The sequence below is a fragment of the Lissotriton vulgaris genome, chromosome 8 (genome assembly GCF_964263255.1).
Source record: "Lissotriton vulgaris chromosome 8, aLisVul1.2, whole genome shotgun sequence".
In the NCBI taxonomy this organism is placed as follows: Eukaryota; Metazoa; Chordata; class Amphibia; order Caudata; family Salamandridae; genus Lissotriton; species Lissotriton vulgaris.
Genome location: NC_141696.1, coordinates 1,570,726,563 through 1,570,750,409, shown reverse-complemented (window position 1 = coordinate 1,570,750,409; position 23,847 = coordinate 1,570,726,563). Strand labels below are relative to the sequence as shown.

The following is a 23,847-nucleotide window of genomic DNA, read 5'->3' as shown; positions in this document are numbered from 1 at the left end:
TAACGGATGAAATTGGTTGCCCAGCCCAATGGCAGAGGGGTGGCATCTGAGTCATACAAGGGAGGGAGTTATGCTGAGTAAGATCCTGGGCAGTCATGCTCTTACATACACCATGGATCTGATTGGATTGGAGGGGATTAGCACGGTCAACCCAACCTTTAAAGGCAGGGGAAAGGATTCAATTATTGATTTTATTTTTGTTACTGGCACATTAAAGTGTTGGATAACAGGTTTTAACATAGAGGTTAGAATTTTTAGCGATCACGACCCGCGGGTTCTGTGTATTAGAGACCCAAACTTGACAGTCAATCCCTCCCGAAGGGCGGCCGGTGGCTTAGTAAAGGCCTCCGACCAGGGTACGACATTAAGGTGGGCCAACATTGACACTGAATCACTGTATAGAGCCTTATTGGCGCAGGGTGATTCCGACATCTGGAAGTGTCTGGATCTTGAAGTGGAGGGGGCTGATCTGATCAAGGCATTCGAGGGTTTTGCCCAGCAAATTAATGGCCTGCTTAGGAGTAATAAGACGAATAAGGACCCTAATAACCCCGGGTGGTTTGATCATGAATGCACCCTCGCACTGAGAGAACTGAAGTCTGTGCCCAAAGATAGGTTTAAGGTGGCAACATGTAGGGAGAAGAATAAAAAGACACTGAAATGCCGTAAGATAGCATTGCAGAGTCAGGCTTGGGAGAACTTGAGAGAGGCTACCGAGTCAAAGTACTCTGCAGCTTTCTGGAAAGTTATCAATGAACCCTACTTTCAGGACCAAAACAAACCAAAGCTGGCCTGTAATATTCTGCCAGAAACCTGGCTCGAGCACTTTCAGGGTCATACAAAACCATTGAAATTGCTCCTATATAGTTAGTTGTACTAACTATATTTCGCGCACCCGCAAACCACTGCTGATGATGTCACATATTATCAGCAGTGGAATGCGGGTGCGCCAAATATAGTTAGCACAACCAACTATATGGGAGCAATTTCAATGGTTTTGTATGAGTGAAATGTCCAGCTAACTATAACACCCCTAAAACTTATAGTTTTTGGAGTGAATTTTAAAGGTTTTTTAAATGCTAATTCCTAACTATATAAGGCCTGAAACCTATGTTTTTTTCAGTGAATTTCAAAGGTTTTTTAAATGCTAGTTCCTAACTATATAAGGCCTGAAACCTATGGTTTTTTCAGTGAATTTGCAAGGTTTTTTAAATGCTAATTCCTAACTATATAAGGCCTGAAACCTATGGTTTTTTCAGTGAATTTCAAAGGTTTTTTAAATGCTAATTCCTAACTATATAAAGCCGGAAACCTATGGTTTTTTTCAGTGAATTTCAATCGTTTTTTAAATGCTAATTCCTAACTATATCAGGTCTGAAACCTCTGGTTTTTTCATTGAATTTCGAAGGTTTTTTAAATGAAATTTTTTAAATGTATTAATTTTTATTTTATACTGATTTACTACATTTTTGCAGGCAGGTGTTCAGAGGGCACGCCCGCTTTTTACAACACTCTGCAGCGCAGCTCCATGGCGTTTACTGGAGATACCTGTTGGACTAGTTCCCTCTAGGGGACCTCTGGATTGAACAGGAATTAATTCCCCAACTTAAACTGTGCAAACGCGCCCTGTAGAGTGTTCTAAATTGGGGGATTACGTTCCATTGCATACTGGGGGTCTCTGGGGGCCAACTAGCCCACCTTTAGCCTCCATTATGCGCCAGGGGGCTGCGTTGCTTTTCCCCGGGAAGCGGCCATCCCGGGGCAGTGTAGAGGGGATTAGGCCCCCCCCACACTTCTTTATCACTATGCCCCCGCGATTATGTCCCCCCGGGGTGTAATTTGAAAAAAAAAACAACAATTTAAAAAAAAAAACATTGGGGGTCCTTGTGGGACCACCTTGGCAGGCCTAGAGGGTCAGGGTGTTTCTACCCTGCCCCCTTTTTGTGTTCTACATATTTGTTTTTCTGCTTTCTTGTGCCTCAATCTACCGAGCACAAGATGGCTGCCAACACTTCCTCGTTTGAAGTGTTGAAAGCCAATGAGCATGCAGCTCGTGTTCAGAAAGGTTTAGAACTCAAAAAGGAGGCAGGGTAGAAGCACCCTGACCCCCTAGGCCTGCTCAGGGGTCCCACAAGGACCCCAAGGCAAAAATATATATATATTTTTTCAAAAATCGGGGGGTGCGCGTACGGTACGCGTACCCTGCGATTTTTGAAAAAAAAACATTTTTTTTTGCCTTGGGGGCCCTTGTGGGACCCCCTGAGCAGGCCTAGGGCGTCAGGGTGCTTCTACCCTGCCCCCTTTTTGAGTTCTACACGTTTGTTTTTCTGATTTCTTGTGCCTCAGTCTACCGAGGCACAAGATGGGTGCCATCAATTTCTGTTTTGGAGTGTTGACAGACAGTGGCAGCCAATAAGCATGCAGCTCGTGTACGGGAAGGTACGCATACCGTGCGCGTACCATATATATCTATAAGCGCACGGTGCGCGCTTATAGATATATATATTTTTTCTCTTTTAATTTTCTCAGGAGCTGCTGGAGGGATTTACACCATTTAAGCAAAAGGGCGATCTGCGAATCAGACTCTAACATTTTGCCAAATTTGGTGTAATTCCGTTCAGCGGTTCGGGCTGTAGCTGTGTCTAAAGGTCCTATGGAAATTAACATGGGGAAAACACGTTTTGGGACCCCCCTTTTTTCTCGGCCCCCGCTTGACGAATCTACCCGAGACTTTCAGGGAAGAAGCGGAGAGGAACGGGCCATCTCTTTAAGAAATTCGCGAAGATTCAATAACCGGCGCCAAAGTTATTTCCAATAGAATGTTGCAGATTTCCTATGGAAACTAGGTCCTAACTATATATACCTACTGGTGGTCGCCAGTAAGTTATAGTTAGGACCTATTTTCCATAGGAAATCCGCAAGATTCTATTCCCAATTACTTTGGCGCCTATTGACGAATCTTCACAAAATTTTCAAAACTTATGGCCCGCTCCAGTCTGCTCCTATCCTGACAGTTTCAGGGTGATTCGTCAAGCGGGGGCCATAAAAAAGGGGGGTCCCAAAACTTGTTTACCCCATGCAAATTCCCATAGGAACCTTTAGCCGCAGCTACGGCCCGAACTGCTGAATGGAATTACACCAAATTTAGCAAAAAGGTAGCCCTTGGTTCAGAGTCGTGCCTTTTTTTGTTGAATGGTGTAAATCAGTTCAGTAGTTGCTGAGAAAATCAAAAGTTAAACCATATATATATCTAGGGCCGCGGATCCTCCCGAGCACGAGCTTTATGCTAATTGGCTGTCAACACTTCAAAACGGGAAGTGTTGGCAGCCATCTTGTGCCTCGGTAGAACTAAGGCACAAGAAAGCACAAAAACACGCAAAGGGGGCAGGGTAGAACCACCCTGACCCCCTTTTTTTTTTTTAAAGAAATCGCGTGATGCGTGTAGGATCCGCTCATCCCGCCTCGGAAAAAAAAACGAAGTGCGGGCTCTTGCGCTTCGTTTCTAATTAGGCCCCAGGGGCCAAGTCCCGGGGGCAATATATTATAGTAATGGGGGGCCCAGAGGGGCCCCCAAGCCCAAGGGTCCACCACTTTGGGGCTTTCTGAAATATGTAGAGGGGCTCTCAGCCTCCCTAGACCGCCACTCCCCGGGGCTTTAAAAAACATGGGTGGGGGACTCAAAGGCCCCCCATGCCCCGGGGACCAGCACCACCTGGCGCTTTATGGTAATATATGCAGGGGGCTCACGGCCCCCCACAGTCCCGGAGACCGCCACCCCCGGGGCTTCTGTTTAAAAAAAATACCTGTGTGGGGGTCGCTCAAGCCCACTCACAGGCCCTGGGGACTGCCACCCCCCAGGGCTGGATCCTGCAGTGTCCCGGGGTGCCCACCCCCCGTCCTGCCATAGCAAACTTGGTTTGAATTTTGAAAGAGAGAGCAGGAAAACCTGCTCTCTCTTTCAAAATTCAAACCAAATTGCTTTTCCACACTGGGAGCTGCATCTTAGCAGCTCCCCATTTGGAAAAGCAATGCCGGCTCGCGAAGGACGCGGGGAGCCGGCTGGGACCGTGGGGGGATTGGGGACCTCCCCACAGTCCCCAACAGAGAGAGCCAGCCCCGGGGGATGGGGTCCCCGGGGCCATAAGTGACCCGGGAGGGGGGCCACGCACCCCCCCTCCCCAAATATAAAAAATAAAAAAATGGCGAGGCCTGAAGAGGGGGGCTACGCAGCACCAATCCAAAACATTTAAAATAAGGGAAAAAAAGGCCATGCCCCGGGGGATGGGGTCCACGGGGCCGATTAAGGCCTCGGGAGGGGGGCCACGGGCCCCCTTGCCAATTTTTGAATAAAAAAAAAATTGGGGGTCAGGCCCTGGGAGATGGGTCCCCAAGGCCAAGAATATTAGGAAAAGAAGAGGGCCACACAGACCCCCTTATTAAAAAATAAAAAATAAAAGACCGGCATCGCGCCGGAGGCCACGCCCCCTCATTTCAGCACTCTGCAAACGTACCCCCTGGCGCGTTTGCAGATGGGGAACAAATTCCCCTTGAGTACTGGTGGTCCCTGGGGGCCAACTAGCCCACCAGGAACCTCCAGTATGTGCCAAGGGGGCTGCGTTGCAGAGAGGTGTTCTGAGGCCACGCCCCTTTGTACACCTCTCTGCAACGCAGCTCTGTGGCACTTAATGGAGGTAGCTGGTTGGCTAGTTGCACCCCGGGGACCCTCATGATTCAAGGTGAGTTATTCCCCCAAGCCACAGGGCGTGTTTGCAGACATGTCACCTCAGGCCACGCCCCCTTCCTTCACCATTGTGCAAACGCGCCCCGTGACGAGTTGTAAGTTGGGAAATTAATTCTCTTTCTATACTGAGGGTCACTGAGGGCCAACTAGCCCACCAGGTATCTGCAGTATGCGACACTGATCTGCGTTGCAGACAGTTGTTCAGAGATCATGCCCTTTTTTACACCTCTCTGCAATGCAGCTCTGTGGCGCTTACTGGAGGTACGTAGAGGGCTAGTTTGACCCTAGCGGCCCTTAGGATTCAAGGGGATTTAATTTCCCAACTTAGAACTGACACAGGGTGGGTTTACACAGTGGTGAAGGGAGGATACGGGTCTGAGATGACGTGTGCAAACACGCTGTGTGGCGTATTTTAAGTTGGGGAATTAATTCCCCTTCAATCCTGAGGGCCCCAGGGGGCAAACTAGCCCACCAGGTGCTTCCAGTAAGTGACACTGCGCTGCGTTGCAGAGAGGTGGTGCAGGCCGTGCCCCTTTCTACACACTCAGGATTCAAGAGGACTTAGTCTCCCAAAATGAAACGGACACAGGGCGCGTATATACAGTGGTGAAGGGAGGGGATGGTGTAGGAAACTGGCTCTATATATACTGCACCAAAGTAAAGTACAGTGTCCATAGAGTTCCCAGCCCCCAGAGGTTTGGCAGAGGTTAAAGTTAGATATTACCTTACTCTCTAAAGTGGTAGCTTGGTCGAGCAGTAAGGCAGTATCAGAGGACAGTGTAAAGCATTTGTTGTACACACTCAGTCAGCAAATGGTCTCACACTTTTCATACTTTTCAAATAGGCAATAGACTTTTTGAATGCAATAGTTACAGTGTGTTGCAATAGTCAACACAATTTCAAACACAATGCATCATTGAGATCAATGGGAATTTCTGGTTATTTGCAATTAGTTACTTTGTAGATTACTTTTCTAACCACAGGACTGGATCTTAGATTCAGTCCCAGGACATGAGCTGTAAACAGTTAAGTAAAAGTGTTTTGGTTACAGTAGTGATTTTTAAGGAATATTATTGTATTTTAAAAGTTGACACTTTTTCAGTTGGAATTACCAATGTTATCCTATGGAAGGAAATTCAATTTGCAGGTAAAGTATGTTCACGATGATTTTTGTCAAGCGAGGCCGGCAATGCGTTGAATCCTTGCCGCAAGGGAGGATGATGCGCCGATCTGCGGATGCGTGCAGGACAAAGCGACATACTTCTTCATGCTAGGCCAGCGATGCGTTGAATCCTTGCCCCAAGGGAGGAGGATGCGCTGATCCGGTTGTGTGTTCGACCTTGTTGCGATGAAAGAAAATGATCCGGGTGCGATGTGATGAAAATGGCGGATCGTGATGCGATGATCTTGATGCGATGATCCGGGGTTAGCGAGCACTCGAAAAGCCCACAAACGTGCGATGCAATGATCTTTGGATGTTAGCGAGCACTTTGTGGCCCGCAAGGGTGCGATTTGATGGTTCTTGGCTTGCGAGCGCTCGGCGGCAGCAGCGTGATGATTTTTCTTAGGCTCTTCAGCTGCGGCGGCTCGCAAACAGGCGTTAGCGACAATTTTTAGCTCTCTCTTCTCTGTAGTAGAACTAGAGGCCCTGGAACTCACAGGAGCCTCACCTGCAGATAGAAATCCTCGCTGGGAGGAATCAGGAGGCTGGTAGAGGAATCAGATGTGCCTGTGACTCCAGCAGGAGGCTAGCTCTCTTATAGCCCTTGGGTGATTGCTTTAGCAAAATAGAAGTTCTCTCAAAAGTCCTTTTCCCTCTTCTTCCAAGCCCAGGGGAAAGTACTGCAGGCCAGTCCAGAAAACAGCACACAAGAACCAGGACAGTCCTCTCCTGCAGATTCCTTCAGTGAAATGGACAGAGGTTCTTCTTGACATCCAGGAGCAATACCAATTGTAGGTGGTTGGGCACAGATATTTGTACCCCAAAAGTCTTTGTTCTCAAAAGTCACTAGTCACTGAACCCAGCCCGAACCAGTTCTGCTCAGGCCTGGAGCACTTTGCTTACCATGCTGCATCCTTCCTTTCAGAAAGAGGGGGTCTGCCATCTGACGCACAGTAGGAGGTGGAGCCAGCAGTCACCTTACCAGGCACAGCCCTATTCAGGTCAAGGAGCTACCCCTCCCAAGGGCGCAATGCAGATCTCTCTTTTCAACCCAGGTCTGACTCAGCTTGCCTTGCCCCTCTAAACACAGACAGCCAATACACATAGCAGCAGAGCACACTGGAGGCTTCGGCAAGAAAATACCTACTTTCTAAAAGTGGTATTTTCAAACAAAGAATATTAAAACTAACTTCACTAAAAGATGTATTTTATCATTCTGAGTTCAGGCATACTGAACTCGCTTTTCTACCATGTTCCCTTAGTCATTTAGGATCATAAGATGTAATAGCCAAACTGCCCATTCTAGCCTATGGAGAGCAGGTAGCCTTGCAGCAGTGAAAAACAAAATGAGGGTAATTCACTACCAAGTAAGTAAGTTTTTCTATTGATTGATTATTTAAAATCATTACAAAAATAATTGCGAAAATATGGACATTTCAATTAAGATACCTCATTAAAATGGTTTTTAAATAATAGTAAACCTTTAAAATTATACACACGCGTTATAAAACTCTTTTATATTTTGCTAGTTCCTATGTTTAAAAGATTGGCAGAGAGTACAGTCAGTTTAAAGATTAAGATTATATCATTCTAATTTTTTCCATGCAACTTTTAAAAAAATTGTAAAAGCAGAATTAATGAGTACATCGTCCGGGCAAAGACAGTGAAGCAGTGATTGTCTACAAGTCCTTATCTCTCTTTCATTAAAAAGCCTTTTTAATAGAGTTAGTCTTTCATTTTTCAGTTCTGGACAAAGGCACAGAAGATGTATAATATTTTCCTCTCCAGCTTTGCACAACCGACATAATATGTTATTTTCAAGTTTTTTCCAAGGTAGTGCATGGGATTCTCCTGGCAAAATTCCGAAACGTGCTTTCATGAATATATTTTTATTTACCCACGACCATGCTGTGTCCAGATACTGCTGAGGCCTCTTCTTTTTGTAATTGTTTATTATGGACCTAGCGTGTTTTCTTTTAGCAAAGGTCTCTTTATCGCTGATCAATGATAGGTGATCTGTTGTTTTGTTCACAACTTTTTTGAAGGATTCCTGGTTTATGGTAGTATTCCAAACACTCCTGACCCCAAATTCGTCCAGGGCCTTGTTCAGATATTTCCAGACAGAAGATTTAGTGTTGCCATCAATTTCTTTCCATAAGAGCTGCGAAATTAAGTTCTCCTCATCATTTTTCACTCTGTTCCATACTTTGATTGTATGAGCCATTCGTGCATATAGTTGGTTATTTAAGCTGAATTCCAATTTGACTTGGGCTTGTGAGGCATTTTTTGGTAAAAGAAAGAGGGACGGATACGTTTTTGAGACAGCTTTATTTATGATTGTTGCATCTTTTCCATTTAACGCCTCACTTCCATAGGTTAATGAAGGTAGCAATTTCGCCCATATCACCTTAAGTAGCGGTCCATAAGTTAAATTGCTAGTAGATTTTTTAATTATCCCAAATGCACCTGTAAGTGCATTTGATTTCCTGGTGATATCCAGTTTTTGAGGGTTAAAGTTACCATTATCGTTAAATATAACTCCTAGGTATCTGTAGGTTTTAACTTGCTCCAAATTTTCCTTTCCCAAGAACCATTTTGAATTGTACTTGTTCCTTAGGTTTTTTGTAACAACCATAATTTTGGATTTTGACTCATTTATTACCATTTTGTTTTCTGTCGCATATTCCTGTATGCGTGTTATTAACCGTTGGAGGCCCACCTTTGTGTTACTTAGAAGAATGACGTCATCTGCATACAGTAGGTTAGATATATGTTTATCAGCAATCTTCGGTGGGTGTGCATTTATGTTGTTTAAGGCCTCGGTTAAGTCAGCTAAAAACAGATTAAATAATAAGGGGGCCAGTACACATCCTTGTTTCACTCCACCTAACGTTGGTATTTCTTTGGTTAATGAGTGGCCATTGCCGATGCGTACTCTCGCCCAAGTTTTTATGTGCAGAAGCCGGATTAGGTATAATAGCAGTGGGGGAATACCTTGAGCATGTAGTTTTCCCCATAGGCGTTCTCTGTTTACACAGTCAAAAGCTGACTTAAAATTAATAAAGCATAAGTATAAGGTTTGGCCATTTATGATTGTTTTGTCGATTAAAACCGATAGGGCTAGGATGTTGGTAGTTGTTCCCAGTCCTTTTATGAAGCCGGTTTGATTTGGCGGGAGAATGTTATTAGTCTTTACCCAGTCAGATAGAGTTGTTAGAAGATGACTTGCGAATATTTTTGCATCGGTATCCTACCAGGACATGCTATACATATCAAGCCATGTCCTACCTTACACACACAATGCACCTACGAGTGGTGACTGACATGATGCCAAGGAAAGGTTCAGGGGCTGGGAAGTGTGGGCACTTTGCAGCCAAGGTGACAGTCCTGGACTGCACACAGACACTGCAGTAGCAGGTCTGAGGAACAGTTTGCCAGCTGCTTCTGTGGGTGGCGCAAACCAGTGCTGCAGGCCCACCAGCAGCATTTGGGTTACCAGCCCTGGGCACACACAGGCCACACTACTAGGGACTAACAAGTAACCCAAATAAACTAATCAGGGATATACCAATTCACAATCATATTTACACAGGGAGCATTTGCGCTGTGGCACTGAATGGCAGTGGCACAGCGCCCAGAGCATCTAATACCAACAAAAACAGAGGAGACAACAGCGAAAAATGGAAGGGAGACCCACGCCAATGGTGCCAGCTCTAACACCTACGCATCCCATTCGTCACCGAACCGAGTACGAACGCACTAAGCCCAATCTTTGCTGTTAGGTATAGGTAGCTTATACAGGTGAGGAGATGGGGTGGTGGGGGTATTAGGGTCACGGGACCCTTAATCGTTGTTCAATTTGATGCTCTGCGAATCGTTTAGACAGTTGCTAACCCAAGATTGGGTCTTAACTCTCAATGTATCTTGTTTGTTGTTAAAACAATAAAATGTCTTCAACCTAAATGTTTTCATAATCAATGTTAGGACAGCTGACATAAAGGTTTTATTTAGCATGGTAAACGAACATTAATTCATTGGGTAAACGGCCCACGTAGAGGACGAGCAAACTGGGTCACTAGACGTAGGTGCCATCCTTACGCACTAGCACTTTAGTTCTAGCCTGCACTGTGCCTGCACCAAAGCCAGACCCATGGGTTTGGATGCATACGTGTGCACATAGGCTTAGAGAGAGCTATGCTGCCTCCTGCTGTGATCCCAGTAATTAATAATACATTTTTAGAAAGGGAGATGTGTTTTGTTTTGTTTTTTAATTAATAGAAAGGGGAGATATGTTGTGTCCTAGCAAAGGCCGGGTATCTCCCCTGGATTCTAGATTGAGTATTCCGGTTGCTGAAGAGAGAGGACGTGGCAGGGCTTGTTGTACTAGACATAATAAACCCGTTATCTTACTCTTCTTGCGTCTTGGTGCCGTAAAAGCTAGCGTCTGAGGTGCAGATTGTATGACATAATGTATAACAGAACATAACGTCGTAGCATGACTTCACATAACATGACATTCCAAAATTAACATGGCATGTGAGAAAACGCTATACAATGGAAAATAGCATAGCATGAAAAAACAGGCTGACATTAGAACCTAACAGAATGGTATGTCATGACGTTGCATAGAATGACCTAACATGATGTAAAATACCAAACTTAACCTTATAATGTAACATGACAATTTAACGTAGCACTAGAGCCCAGGGCACAAGTTCTAGAAAAAGAAGTGGGGGGACGCTGACGTCACAACAGGAAGTGACGTCACAAAAGGTGGCTTGCACCATCAGACTCATTGCCTCTCCTCGCTCACCCCTTAGATGCGATTGCATCAGAGAAGCCAGCGTGTGAGCAGTGTTCTGAATGAGCTCCGATCTCTCCCCAGAGAGGCCAAAGAGTGAATGTGTGGCTCCATTTGCTCCAGTTATAGAGCTCCCTTGTAAAATTAGTGGGGGGGGGACGCCGTCCACCCGCGTGGAACCCTGATTCGAGCCCTGCTAGAGCCTGTTTATCAGTTTGACGAATGAATACTCCATCACAAACGCGGATATCCGTCGCATTTGTGATGGTGTACCCGTCCGACAATGGGGATTTAGGGGGGGCGGCTGACCAGCGGGAGGCCTGCCCCACCCGGGTAGTTTTGGGGCAGTAGGGGGGGCGGGGGGTTCTGGTGAATAGCAAAAGGCCCTCTGGGCTGCTAGGGCTGGGGGAGGCCTTTTGGGCTGCTTTTGGGCTCTGTTTGGGCTTGGAGGGTATTTGACTAGAGATTTTGTGTCAGTGCCCACCATTTTGGTTTGCAGTGACACAGCAGCCGGTTAGGCAGTTGGGGGGGCACAAGCTTTTTTACCCTTATTGTTGGTGCAGGCTTGCGGTGGTGCGGCGCTAGCGGCGAGGGCGCCTGGTTGCGGCGGGAGTTCCCTTGGTGGTGCGTGAGCCGTGTTGTCGTGGGCGGAGGCGATCCGGGCTGGCGTTGCGGCACTGAGCGGTATTATGGCAGCTTTGAGGGACCCCCGGGTGCAGGAGGTGTTGCGGCTGCTGCAGGAGGCGGGCCAAATGGACGTGGTGCGGCCCGACCTCCAGGTAAGACCACTGCGGCGCGCTGCTAGCGGCGGCGCGGCAGCAGTGTGGGCGTGTGAGCCTCCGCGTTCTCGGCCGCGGAAGGCTCCTGGCGGCGGGAGGGAGGGGCGGAGGAGAGGGGGAAGGAGGGAGTCGAGGCCGCGCCGCAAAGCGTCGGGTCGTGCGGGGGGGGGCTGGGGGGAGCAGAGGGAGAAGAGCGCGACCGGCGTTAGAGTTTGCGGACGGGGCAGGAGGGGGGGGCGCCTGGGGGGGAAGCAGGGACCCGGGTCGTGGACGTTGGGGGCGGGGAAGGGGGCAGTGGTGTGGTCCTGGGTGGGGGGGAAGGAAACGAGGCGGCTGGTGGAAGTGGGGGTCGGGTGAAGGATGCGGGGGTGCCACAGGGGGGAAAGGGGGAGGGGCGGCTGGAGGGGGAAGGGGGAGATGATGGGGGGGTGGGGTCCCCGCTGTTGGTGGAAGAGTCGGACCTGGAGGAGGAGGGGGTGGGGGAGGCTTGGGAGAGAAGGAGGGTGGGGAGAGTGTGCTGGACTGGGGGTCCTCGTCTTCGAGGGAGGGGGCGAGCATGGTGGGTCCGAGTAGGTCTCCGTCGCCAAGGGGGTCGCGGGGTGGGCGATGGAGGGAAGGAATGCGAAGGGGGTGCGTGAAGGGGCCGGGTACCGGGGGGGTTGCGCAGGGAGAAGGCGGGGGATGGGGGTGCTGTGGGGAGGGCTGGGGATGCGCAGGGGGGTGCGGACCGAGTTGGAAGGATGGGGGTGGGGGGGCCGGGTTGGGGGGTTGGGGGGGCCAGCGGGTCCGCAGTGGTGGGATCGGGGGGGTGGGGTGGAGAGCAGGTGTCGCGGGGCACCCGGCGCGGCGAGGAGGTCACTCGGCGGGTTGGGGGCGAGGTGCGCAGCAGGGATAGGGGTAGGGGTGGCCTGTGGGGGGGGAGAGGAGGGGCCTTTTTACCCCGGCATGCTGGACTCCACCTTTTTTCCTTGGCAGGAGGTGTTTGCGAGGTGCTCGGGTGAGCAGCATGCGGCTCCACTCCACCGAGAGGATGGGAAGGCTCCGCCTGGTACGGGTGGTCGCGCTCCTCCGCGGGACATGTCAAGGGACCGCAGCGGACGGAGACGGGATAGGTCCCCGCCAGCCCCCCCCGAAGGGTTGTGACGGCCACCGGGGGTAGAGGGGTGTCTGTGGAAGCACATACTTCAGACTTTGGTGCGAGTGCAGTGGTGCAGCGGGGGGAAGATGTGGAGTTGGTGGATCTGATGCGGGTGTGTAGAGAGAAGGCGGGGTTGAGCCGGCTGGAGCCCCTGGGGGCGGCCGGGAGTTCCAAGATGCTGGTGTGGGGGAGTCTGAGGAGTAGGGGGAGATACGGGAGAGGGGATTGAGTAACCTTATTGACAGTGTGTTACAGGTACGATCAAAGCAGGACGCGCCCAGAGTGACGGCCCTATCAGCTCCACTGGTTAGGCGGCGGGACCCGGCGCGGACGCCGACCTTGACGCCAGGTAAGGCTGGAGACGGAGTGGGGAGTCGTGCGGGCAAGTGGCGCTGCGCGCAGGTGTCAGTGGGGACGGATACTGGTGATGATGAGAGGGGCGGCTGGTGAAAGGCAGGTATGTGAAGGACACGTGGGTAGGCACAGATGGCGGGGCGTCTAAGGGTGGCAGCGGGTCAGGCACTGAGGGGGACTCGGCGACAGGTGGTGCGAAGGTGGGGGTAGCCGCAAGTGGGGGTAAGGAGAGTTGTGTGGTGCGGGTGCGCAAGCTCCCGTATATGGGGGTGACGAAGCCGATGGGGGCACATCTGTCGATAGCGACGAAGGAAAAGATCTGGAAAGGAGAGTACATATACATACTGAAGCTGTTGCACAGGGAGTTCACGTCCAAAGAAGGGTCAAAAGAGGAGGAGCAGGAATTGGCGGGGCGCCCAAAAGTGCCCCTGACGATTGACAATTGGTCAGCGGCCTTTCTAATATATGCCAGCGTCTATTGCGAAAAGTTCCCGGATCGGTCCATAGCGCTGTTTAAGTACACGGACGTGGTGCGGAGGGCAAAGTTGACATACGGTGGGTACGCTTGGTCCCACTATGATGAGGAGTTCCGGGCGCGCATGGCGGCAGACCCGGACGCAAAATGGGGGGAGCTGGATTCTGATTTATACCAGCAGTAGATGGGCGAGACCAAGTGTGGGCGCACCTTCTATATGGCAAGCGGTTTGCCCCTGGTGCCGACCCCCTTTTCGGCCCGCCCCACCCGGCATGGGGGGGGAGGTGGGACCGAGTGATTCATCCAGCCAGGGCTCCGCCGGGGCCTGCTGGGATTTCAATAAGGGGGCGTGCGGGCGGACAGTGTGCCGTTTCCGTCACGAGTGCTCAAAGTGCGGGCGGCGTCACCCAGTGGTGCGTTGCTGAGGGGTCAGCGGCCCGCCTGGGCAGCAGCCGGCGTCGCGAGGGGCGCACAGCATGGAGGAGCGCAAGGGGGTGGGCGGGGGGGTGGTCGGGGGGGCCGGAGTCTTGGGAAAAGGCTCATACGCCGGTTAGGCTGGAGCGGATGGAGCCTTGGCTGGTGGCATATTCGCGGGCGGATGATGCAGCGGTGTTGAGGATAGGTTTTCGGGAGGGGTTTTGGCTGGGCTATGAGGGCCCGAGGATTGCGCGCTGGGCGGACAATCTGAAGTCGGTGAATGCACTTAAGGCGATTGTCAGAGAGAATCTGTTTAAGGAGGTGAGGGAGGGCCGGATGACGGGCCCCTTTGCGGAACCTCCACTGCCTGGGTTGATCATCTCCCCGATCGGGGTGGTGCCCAAGAAGGAACCAGGCCAATTCAGGCTAATTCAACACCTGTCATGGCCCGAGGGGGAGTCAGTGAACGACTACATCTCAGCGGCTCTGGCGTCGGTGTCCTACTCGTCAGTGGATGTGGCCCCGAGGCTAGTGTCGGCGGTCGGGCGGGGCGCTATGATGGCGAAGTGTGACATCAAGTCGGCATTCCGTTTGCTCCCGGTACATCCAGCGGATCATCAGTTGCTGGGGATTCAGTTCGGTGGTGGCATTTTTGTGGACAAGGCGCTACCCATGGGGTGCTCCATCTCGTGCGCGTTGTTTGAACGGTTCAGTTCCTTTCTGCAGTGGGCTTTTTCCAGGCGCACAGGCTCTGAGACAGGGACGCACTACCTGGATGACTTTTTCCTGGTGGGGCGACCCGGTACGACGGACTGCCAGCAGCAGCTGGACAGTTTGGCTGGAATGATGGGGGACTTTGGGGTTCCCCTGGCGCCAGAGAAGACGCACGGTCCCAGTACGGTGTTGTCCTTTCTCAATATAGAGCTCGACTCAGTGGCCATGGAAGCACGCCTGCCGGAGGACAAGAGGGCGACAATGGTAGCCTTGGTGGATGTGATGCTGGCGAAGCGGAAGGTGATGGTGCGAGAGGTTCAGGTCCTTCTGGGGCATCTTAACTTTGCGTGTCGCGTTGTGCGGGCGGGCCGGACTTTCTGTCGAAGGTTGGGTTTGGCACTGCCCGGTTTGTCCCTGCCTCATCACCATGTGCGCCTATCGGTGGGGATGAAGGAGGATTTGTGCATGTGGCGGGCTTTCCTGGGACGTTTCAATGGGGTGCCCATGGCACCGGCGGAAGATTGGGAGTGGGACGTCACGATGTATTCTGATGCGGCGGATGTTGGCGGTTTCGGGTTGTATTGGGCCGGGAGATGGTGCGCGGAGCAGTGGCTGGCGCGGTGGCAGGCAGGGGTGCGTAGCATTGCTTTCTTGGAATTGTTCCCCTGGGTGGTGGCAGTCACGGTGTGGGCGGCCGACCTGGCGCACAAACGGGTCTTGTTTTGGGTGGACAACATGTCCGTCGTGCAGGTGGTAAACAGACAATCGGTGCGGGACCCGCAGGTCTTGAAGTTGATGTGGGTGTTTGTGCTGCGCTGCCTGGAGAATGACATTTTGTTTCATGCTCGCCACATCCCGGGGTTGGACAATGACATTGCGGATGCTTTGTCTCGTTCACAGTGGCAGATGTTCCATGGGCTAGCCACGGAGGCGGAGATGGCCAAGACGACGGTCCCCATGGAGCTCTGGTCGGTGGGAGAGGCCGGGTCATTCACCTGGTAAGAATATTTACAACAAGGGGTGGTGAGGGACAGAGTCTCTGAATTAAGCAGAAAGCTCTCACCCAGTCAAGAGATCAGGGCTAGATCCAACACCGTTTTTTAGCTCACTGCACCATCCCAGTTTCAGAACCTGGCTATATGCACATTAGTCTGTTCATCACCACCCCCTTTTCTGAATCGTTTTTGGCCACTATAGGTGTGGCAGGGTATACTCAGACATGAGTCCCTTTCTCACTGCTCCATCAGGATTCAAGCAAGCCGGGCCGAAGACGGCTGAAATGCCAGAAACCGGTCCCCGGTAGCTTGTCTCCTTTCTGGTGAAGAATTGGCTTGGTAGTTTAGTCTGCCCTGTTCCCATGATGCACTGGGCCAGGGACAGACTGATTTGCATATAGCCAGGTTCTGAGCTGGGATGGGGCAGTGAGATAAATAACGGTGATGGATCAAGCCCTGATCTTTGGACTGGTCTGCTTAATTCAGACACTCTGTTCATCACCACCCCCTTTTCTGATTCACCTGGTAAGGGCATCAGTGGCTGTGTCTACATGTAAGGCGTAAGTGCAGGCCCGGGAGGAGTTCCGGCAGTCTGGTGCGGTGAGGCAGGGGGATTGGTGGCAGCGTGATGAGCAGGTGGTGCGGTTCATGTTGAAGTTGATGGAAAAGGGTTTGTCGCAGGTGACGATTGCGGGGAAGTTGTCGGCGGTGGCGTTCATGGGGAAGCTGTGGTGGGGGTACCCTCTGTCGGCGGGGGAGTTGGGGGTGCAATTGCTGGAGGGGTGAAAGAGGGAGAGGGGTGCGAAGGTGCGTCAGCGTCTGCCGATTACAGTGGCGTTACTTGGGGGGTTGATGGGTGCGTTGCCCTCGGTGTGCCGGGATGGCTGGGAGGTGGTTTTGTTTTCCCCGCAAATATCCTGGCTGTTCTTTGGTGCTTTTCGGGTGTCGGAGCTGGTGGGTCCAAAAGGGGGGCAGGGTATTCTCTGGGAGGATGTGGAGATATGAAACCGGGAGGTGGCGGTGTGCTTGCGACGCTCCAAGACGGATCAGCGGGGAGTGGGGACATGGGTGGTGCTGGGCCCGGAAGGACGGGAGGGGGCGTGTCCCACGTCGTGGGGATGGCGGTTGGCGGTGGATCAGTGTGCTTTGGATGAGGAGGTTTTTCACCGACGATGTGGCAAAAAGGTGACGGTGGCCCAGGCTCTGTGGGTTCTGCGGCAATCCCTGCGGTTTATGGGTGAGGACCCGATGGCTTTTGGGATGCATTCCTTCCGGATCGGGGCAGCAACGGAAGCGACGCGCAAGGGTTGGGGGAAGGAGGAGATCAAGCGGTTGGGGAGGTGGACATCGGATTGTTATCGGACGTACGTCAGGCTGCGGGGGGTGGAAGGGGTGCTGTGAGTTTCTACTGTTCGCCCTTCTTACATGTGTGTCTTTACAGGTGCTGTGGCGGGGCTGGAGGTGGCAGTTTTGAATATCTATATTGTGGGACATTACTTTGTCAAGCGGGCAGAAAGGGCTGAGTGGGACAGGCACCGAAAACTCAACTTGGAATTGGATGACAGATTGTTCCGATGTCATTGGCGAGGAAAGGGGGGCATGCGTTGGCATGAGTTGAGGCCTTCACTGAATAATGTGGTCGGGGGGGTGTGTGCCCGGATGTGGTGGTGATACATTTGGGCGAAAATGACCTGGTACAGTGTAAGGGCTTAGCGCTGGTTAAGCAGATGAAGAGGGACCTGTTGGAGATAAGGAGGCAATGGGCGGGTTGTCACTTGATTTGGTCTGAGTTTATACCCAGACGGGTTGGAGGGGAGCTGAGCACCCAGGGGCGATTGATAGAGCGAGGCGGAAGATTAACAGGGAGATGAAGGACTTCTGTGCCAGGGAGGGGATAAGTAGAATGGAGCATCCCGAGCTTAGGTACGGGGCGGTGTATTTCTTCAGGGAGGATGGGGTTCACCTTTCTAGGTACAGGATGGAGTTATACATGGTGCAATTGAAGGAGGCGCTGGATGGTGCTTTGGGGGTGCGCAGGTATCCAAGGAGGCTGGAGTTCTAGGGGGGGGGGGTTGGAAGTCGCCATGCGGCTTACGAGTGGCTCTTCTCCTAGTTAAGGAAGTGAGGTATTTGCAGGAGGCCTGGACTGTTGGTAGGTGGTGGGGGACACTGAGGTCATTTACAGTTGGTAGGTAGGGGGGATGTTGCAGATGGGTTGTTGTATGATGTTGCAATGTTGGGGATCCGTTTTAGGGTTGGGGGTTGGGGGTTGTGAGGCAGATGTTTATTTAGTGAGATATAGTTTTGTGCGGCACAGGCCAAGGATGGAAATCGGTAGGGTGCACCTGATTCCAATAAAGCGGCCTTTATCACACCATTCCTTTGTCTGTGGTCAATGCTCCCCCACCCCTACTGGTGGGCCCCAAATAGCTAATCATGGGCCCTCTATTGCACAACATGATGTAATGACATTCTGTAGTTAGTTTCACGTCTGTGCAATCGTGACATATGTTGTTCCACAGGTGGATCGGAATGCATTGCTGTGATTTCCACATGAGATATGTACTCACCACGAAGGTGTATGATCCAGCCACGATCATAGCAGAGAGCCGCGTGTTTAAACCATTTTTCATGTTCTTTGTCAAACAGAAGGACATCCCCGGGTCTTATCTCTTGCTCAGATTTCTTTTTCACAGCGCTAAATAAGTGATCAACCGGTTTCAGTCGAAAGAGAGCGATCTCGGCTACACGTGCCTAAGTGAACAAAATTCATAAACAAAAAAAGCAGTCAGATGACGGTTTAGGGGTTCGCTGTTTACTCACTGTATAAAAATGTGCATTCCATGGAGATTCACAAAATGGAGGGCTTCACCCTCAGGGGTTTGATTCCAACCGGCTTTTCAAGACAAATATACAGTCCTAAAAACAAAATGTGGGGGGAATAACGTAAGTTAGGCAGTAAGCAAGTGACATCAAAGCGCGTGACATACATCGCTCTGTGGAATTCTGCGGCCTGGTCAGCAGGAGCCCCGAGCATCTTCAGTCAAAACTGCATCAATTACCAGGCAAAAAGTGGGGGTGACCATGTCAAAAAGGGGCACTTTCCTACACACTTGCTTCATCTCTAGGTCCTACTCATCCTAGTCAAAGTCATTAAAAAAGTAAAGGAGCTTCATTTATGAGCCCCTTGCCTCTCCGGAACGTCACTTGTTGTGACGTTCCGTGGCGCAGAAGCCTGCGTGATATTGATCAGGCAACACTAAGCCACTTTTTTTTGGCTTAATGCTGCCTCATAAAACGCAGTGTTCTGCGTGAAAGGGGCGTTCCATGGGTGTTGCTGGGGGCGTTCCCAGCAACTTCCATGGCCTTTTCACACTGCCCCAGATTTAGGAGAAATCGTAAATCTGAGGCAGTGTCAAAGGAGGCGTAAGGGAGGCGCAACGAGGAGAAATGTCTTTATTTCTCCTCGTTTTTACTTTTTCTATGTGTGCTGCATTCTGCAGCACACATAGAAAGAGGAAAAGCCTCTGATTATTTTTGTACAGAAAGGTTTCCCTTCCTGTACAATAATATTCACCCCGCAAGGCAGGCACCCTTGCACCATTGTGCGAAAGCTCATAAATGAGGCCCAAAATGTTTTTCTTTTTTTGTACTTATTGAACACACATTGCACTAGGGCAGACCTAGGGGCTGGAATTGTTAGCATTTTTGTCTATTCACAAAATGGGCTGTGCATCCTCTGGATGGGAAAAGAATGCAAAAACAAATGATACATTAACACAAGAAGGGGAGGGAGGCAGAGCCCTCTGCTGAGTAGCAGGTGATTGACAAGTGACTTGATCTAAAAGGTTCAGGTAGAAAACTTGATCCTGGTCCACAAGGAAGAGGTCAAGCGGTCATGATTCCTCCTATCAGTGTTCAATCACAATCGATTGATCGACAGCAAACCTACAAATATAAATAGATGTATTGTGCTGGCATAGAAATGACCGCTGCCTGGTACATTGGCTTGGTTCCCTGCCCTGAGTTCCCGCCTCTTGGTAAACCTAGTATCCTGACTTTCTATCTTGGTCCTGGAGTCTCACTAATCTAGGCACATGCCTGGGGCCTTGGCCCGTCCAATGAGCGGGCTGGAATTATTGTGACCTGGAGGGCTCGAGTCGGGGTACCACGCGGGTGAACGGCATCACCCCACTTATTTTACCGGGAGCTGGATAAATGGAGCAAATGGAGCCGCACATTCACTCTTTGGCCTCTCTGGGGCGAGAACGGAGCTCATTCACAAGGCTTCTCACGCGCTGGCTTCTCTGATGCCATCGCATCTAAGGGGTGGGCGAGGGGAGGCAATGAGTCTGCTTGTGCAAACCACCTTTCGTGACGTCACTTCCTGTCATGACGTCTGCGTCCCCCCACTTCTTTTTTTAGGACTTACGCCCTGCTAGTGCTGACAACCTAAGTGTATGCTTAGTGTGACTGTTTGTAGTCAGGGTTGCACATACATTGTGTGTGAATGAGCCATGGACAGTGTTCAAGTACAGAACAAGAATGACCGGTGCCATGAAGTCTGTTAGGTAGGTTTATTGTAGCTCTTCAACACAGACGGAGATCCCAGTCTACTTCATCCATCAACCGTCTCCCGGAGAAAGCCGGCAGCATTCCAAGGAAACCACAGCAACCCCACGCGACACGTGGGCACAAGATGAGATGGCCAGATTACACATCACAACATATCGCCTTACTTTACAAACAAGAGAAAAATAAGAAACCAAGGCTGAGCACAAAGAACAGAAAAGCAAGCAACCCAACACATGACAACCAAATGCAAATAAATCAACCTGTTCCTGACTGGTTCACTGTAGAGGGCCCCTAGGTAACCCTCACGCCCCTTTTGGCATCTGTCTAGGTGGAAGGCTGGATTCAGGGGTGACCCATGGATCCAGTTGTTGGTGGCCACCAGCTGTGATGACCAATAGTAAAGGCGCAGGTTAGGCAAGGCGATGCCCCCATCATACCAACTCTGGGTGAGCTTTTGGAGGGCAATACGGGCCGCCCCGCCGTCCCATAGCAGAAGTCGTATGTCATTTTCCACAGCGTTGAAATAGGAGTCAGGAATCGGGAAAGGACAGTTCTGCAGGGCATCCAAGAAGCGTGGGAGCGCCAACATCTTAAATAAGGCCACCTTGCCAGGGAGGGAGAGTGGTAGGGATCGCCAGTGGGCTACGTCACTATGTAGCCGACGCAGGGGGCCCAGTAAATTCCGGTCATAGAATAATGTAGAATCTGGGGTAACAAACATACCAAGGTATTTAAAGCCATCCTGAGCTATCGTAATGGTAAATCCTCGGGGTAGTCGGGGTGGGGGGCCATGTAGCATATATAGTGTTGATTTAGACCAGTTGATCGAATATCCCGAATATTTCCCGAAGTTGGTGAGTACATGGAATAGGCTATTAATTGAGGAGCGAGGGGAGGTGACGTATACCAGGATGTCGTCGGCATAGAGGGAGATTTTGTCGGTTGTCTCAGCATTCCATTGGAGGCCTCTGATGGAAACATCCATGCGGCTCCAGTGGGCCAGGGGTTCCAGGGTGAGAGCAAAGAGTAGCGACGACAGGGGGCAGCCTTGTCGGGTCCCCCTGTGAAGTCTGAACCGCCGAGACGTGTGATTATTTACCCGCACTTGGCCCAATAGGCCTGTATAGAGGAGCCGTACCCATTGGATGAATTTGGGTCCAAGGCCAAATCTGAGCAGGACCTCAAAGAGGTAGGACCACTCAATCGAGTCGAACGCCATCGTGCCGTTGAGGGACAGAATGGCGGCGTCTTGCTGTATAATAGGTTGCCAACTCAGTACATTATTGACTCTTCTCAAATTTAGGGCCGTATTTCGTCCCGGAAGGAAGCCCGACTGGTCGTCATGGATGAGGGAGGGAAGCACTACGAGGAGCCGGTTGGCTAGAAGCTTGGCAAGGATCTTGGCCTCCGTGCTAATCAGAGAGATCGGTCTATAGGAATTGCAATCAGTGGGTGATTTATCCGGTTTGAGGATGACCGCTATGGAGGCCAATCTTTGATCAAGTGGCAGGATGCCTTTGTCCAAGCTGTCCTCAAACATATTCTTGAGATGTGGGACGATGCTGGGAGACATGCCCTTCAGGAATTCAATGGGGACTCCTTTAGGGCCCATTGCTTTGCCAGAATTGACATCAAAGAGCGCCGTCGTAAGCTCGGCCGCCGCGATGTCGGAGTCTAGCGTTTCTTTGTCAGACTCCGAAAGGGTAGGTAGACGCATCTCCTCTAGGAGTTGCCTGGACTCCTCAGAGGTGTAATGCGCCCCAGCTGTATAGACATGTGCCAGGGGGTCGGCGAAAGCGTCTGCTATTTCCTGCGGGTCTACGGTTGACGTCCCATCCGGTCTCACAATGGACAACCCCCATCTAGCTCCCTGTTCTCGCCGTTCCAACCATGCAAGCATCCTCCCTGCGCAGTCACCGAATTCATAGACGCGATGGCGCGTGTGGAGTAATCGAGCTGGTGTCTGTTCCCTCGCCAGAGCTTTATAGTCAAGTTGTTGGGCTCGGAGACGATGGGCCGTATCGTCCGAGGGGGCAGTGTTGCGGGACAATTCTAGACTTAACAAGTTAGATTCGGCCTGATGGATCCGGTCGGTATGTTTCCGTATATAACAAAGTTTGAGCGCCAGTGCCTTGCCTTTAATGACCGCCAGGTATGCTTCCCAGATCGTGACCGCTGAACGCACAGAGCCGACGTTTTCAGAGAAATAGAAGTCGGTGTGTTCTATCAGGCAGTCCTTGATGTCTGGGATCTGCAGAAGCCAATGATTGATAATTATGGGGCCTCGGGTGTACTGGCGGTGGTAAGTTAAGTCCACAGTAAGAGGAGAGTGGTCAGAAATGCCCCGGGGGAGGCCCTTCGGATGCACAAAGTATCCCACGTCTGTTGTGGTGCAGAAAAAATAGTCAATTCGGGACATGCTGTTGTGTGCATTAGAATAGTGAGTAAAATAAGGCGTGTCTGGGTAATGGGTTCTCCAGACATCTTCAAGTCCCATGGCTTGTAAAAACTATGATGGATCAGAGCCCTGTCTGTGTGAAGCGCGTCTAGGATGTCGGTCGAGGTCGTCATTCATCGTCATGTTAAAGTCACCCCCAATGAGAAGTGTACCGGTGGGGAGGCCTGTCAGTCGGGTGCCCAAGTCTCTGAGGGAATCATGACCTAGAGTTGGTGGGAGATACGCAGATATGATGTTCAAGGGACGTCCCTCCCAGGCGGCCTCAACGAGTGCAAAACGGCCCAGGGGGTTAGCCCACGTCTTCGGTTGTGTGAGTGCTAGACTCCTTTTAACGAAAATCCCTGTACCCCGGGACCCAGAGGTGAACCCCGCGTGTACCAACAGTTTATAGCCGCCTCTTTGAAGTCCCTGACAAGTTTTGCCCACCAAATGTGTCTCCTGCAACAGTACTATGTCGGGGGAGTGGCGCCGTAGGTATTGGAGGACTATACCGCGTTTGATTTAGTGCCCCAATCCGTTGACATTCCACGACATAATCGTGATGGTTCTAGGAAGGGACTGTGATATAATGGTGGAGGTTATGAGATATATGGAGGAGTGACAAGAGGAGAACCAACCTGCGCAACAGAGTGGGCGTGGCAAGAAGGAGCGTGGGATCAGGGGGCCTCGGGACCTTCCGAGGAGTCAATAACACCAGATGGATGCAATATGCCATGGTTGGACCCTGCGAAAGATGTGGAATGTGACAAGAAAAGACTCTGCTTCAAACAAGAAATGTGATAATTAACAAAACCAATACAGGCAGTACAAAGCAAAAGCTCGAACCTTGTGGCTCACGCGGTACCAAAGTAGCTAGATCCAAAGTATGAAGTAGAATGCAACAAGAAAAGACTCTGATACAAAGAAAAAAGGCGGTAAGTAAAAACAGGAACATACCCTCTTCCCATCTTCCCACCCTGCCCCCCTGCCCGCGGATTTAAAACTATCCACTCCCCAACTAGGCAGAGTGCCTGTCGCCCTCCCACTCATGGATGGGGTGCTTGGTGAGCCGGAAAGGCCCTCGCCCGTAGAGCATCATAGTATAACAAATAACCAGAATCAAATGTCAACCAACCTGCATGCACAGATATATCAGTAAAAGAGCATAACATACGGTTTGGATGAGCGTCCCTCCCCCGAGCCAAATAGGCGAGGCAATGCTATGCAACAACGAAATCCTCATTTCTTGCCACCGGTAG

General features: G+C 51.0%; 1 protein-coding gene across 5 annotated transcripts in view; it reads right to left on the bottom strand.

Annotated features, from left to right (window-relative positions):
- LOC147700442 (uncharacterized) overlaps window positions 1-23,847 on the bottom strand; it is a 450,712-nt gene that overhangs the window by 50,999 nt on the left and 375,866 nt on the right. For all 5 annotated transcript variants that reach the window (XM_086933560.1, XM_086933561.1, XM_086933559.1 and 2 more), the window contains one exon: window positions 18,147-18,330. In XM_086933560.1, the coding sequence (XP_086789686.1) occupies window positions 18,147-18,330 (184 nt within the window). The remainder of the gene's footprint in view (window positions 1-18,146; window positions 18,331-23,847) is intronic.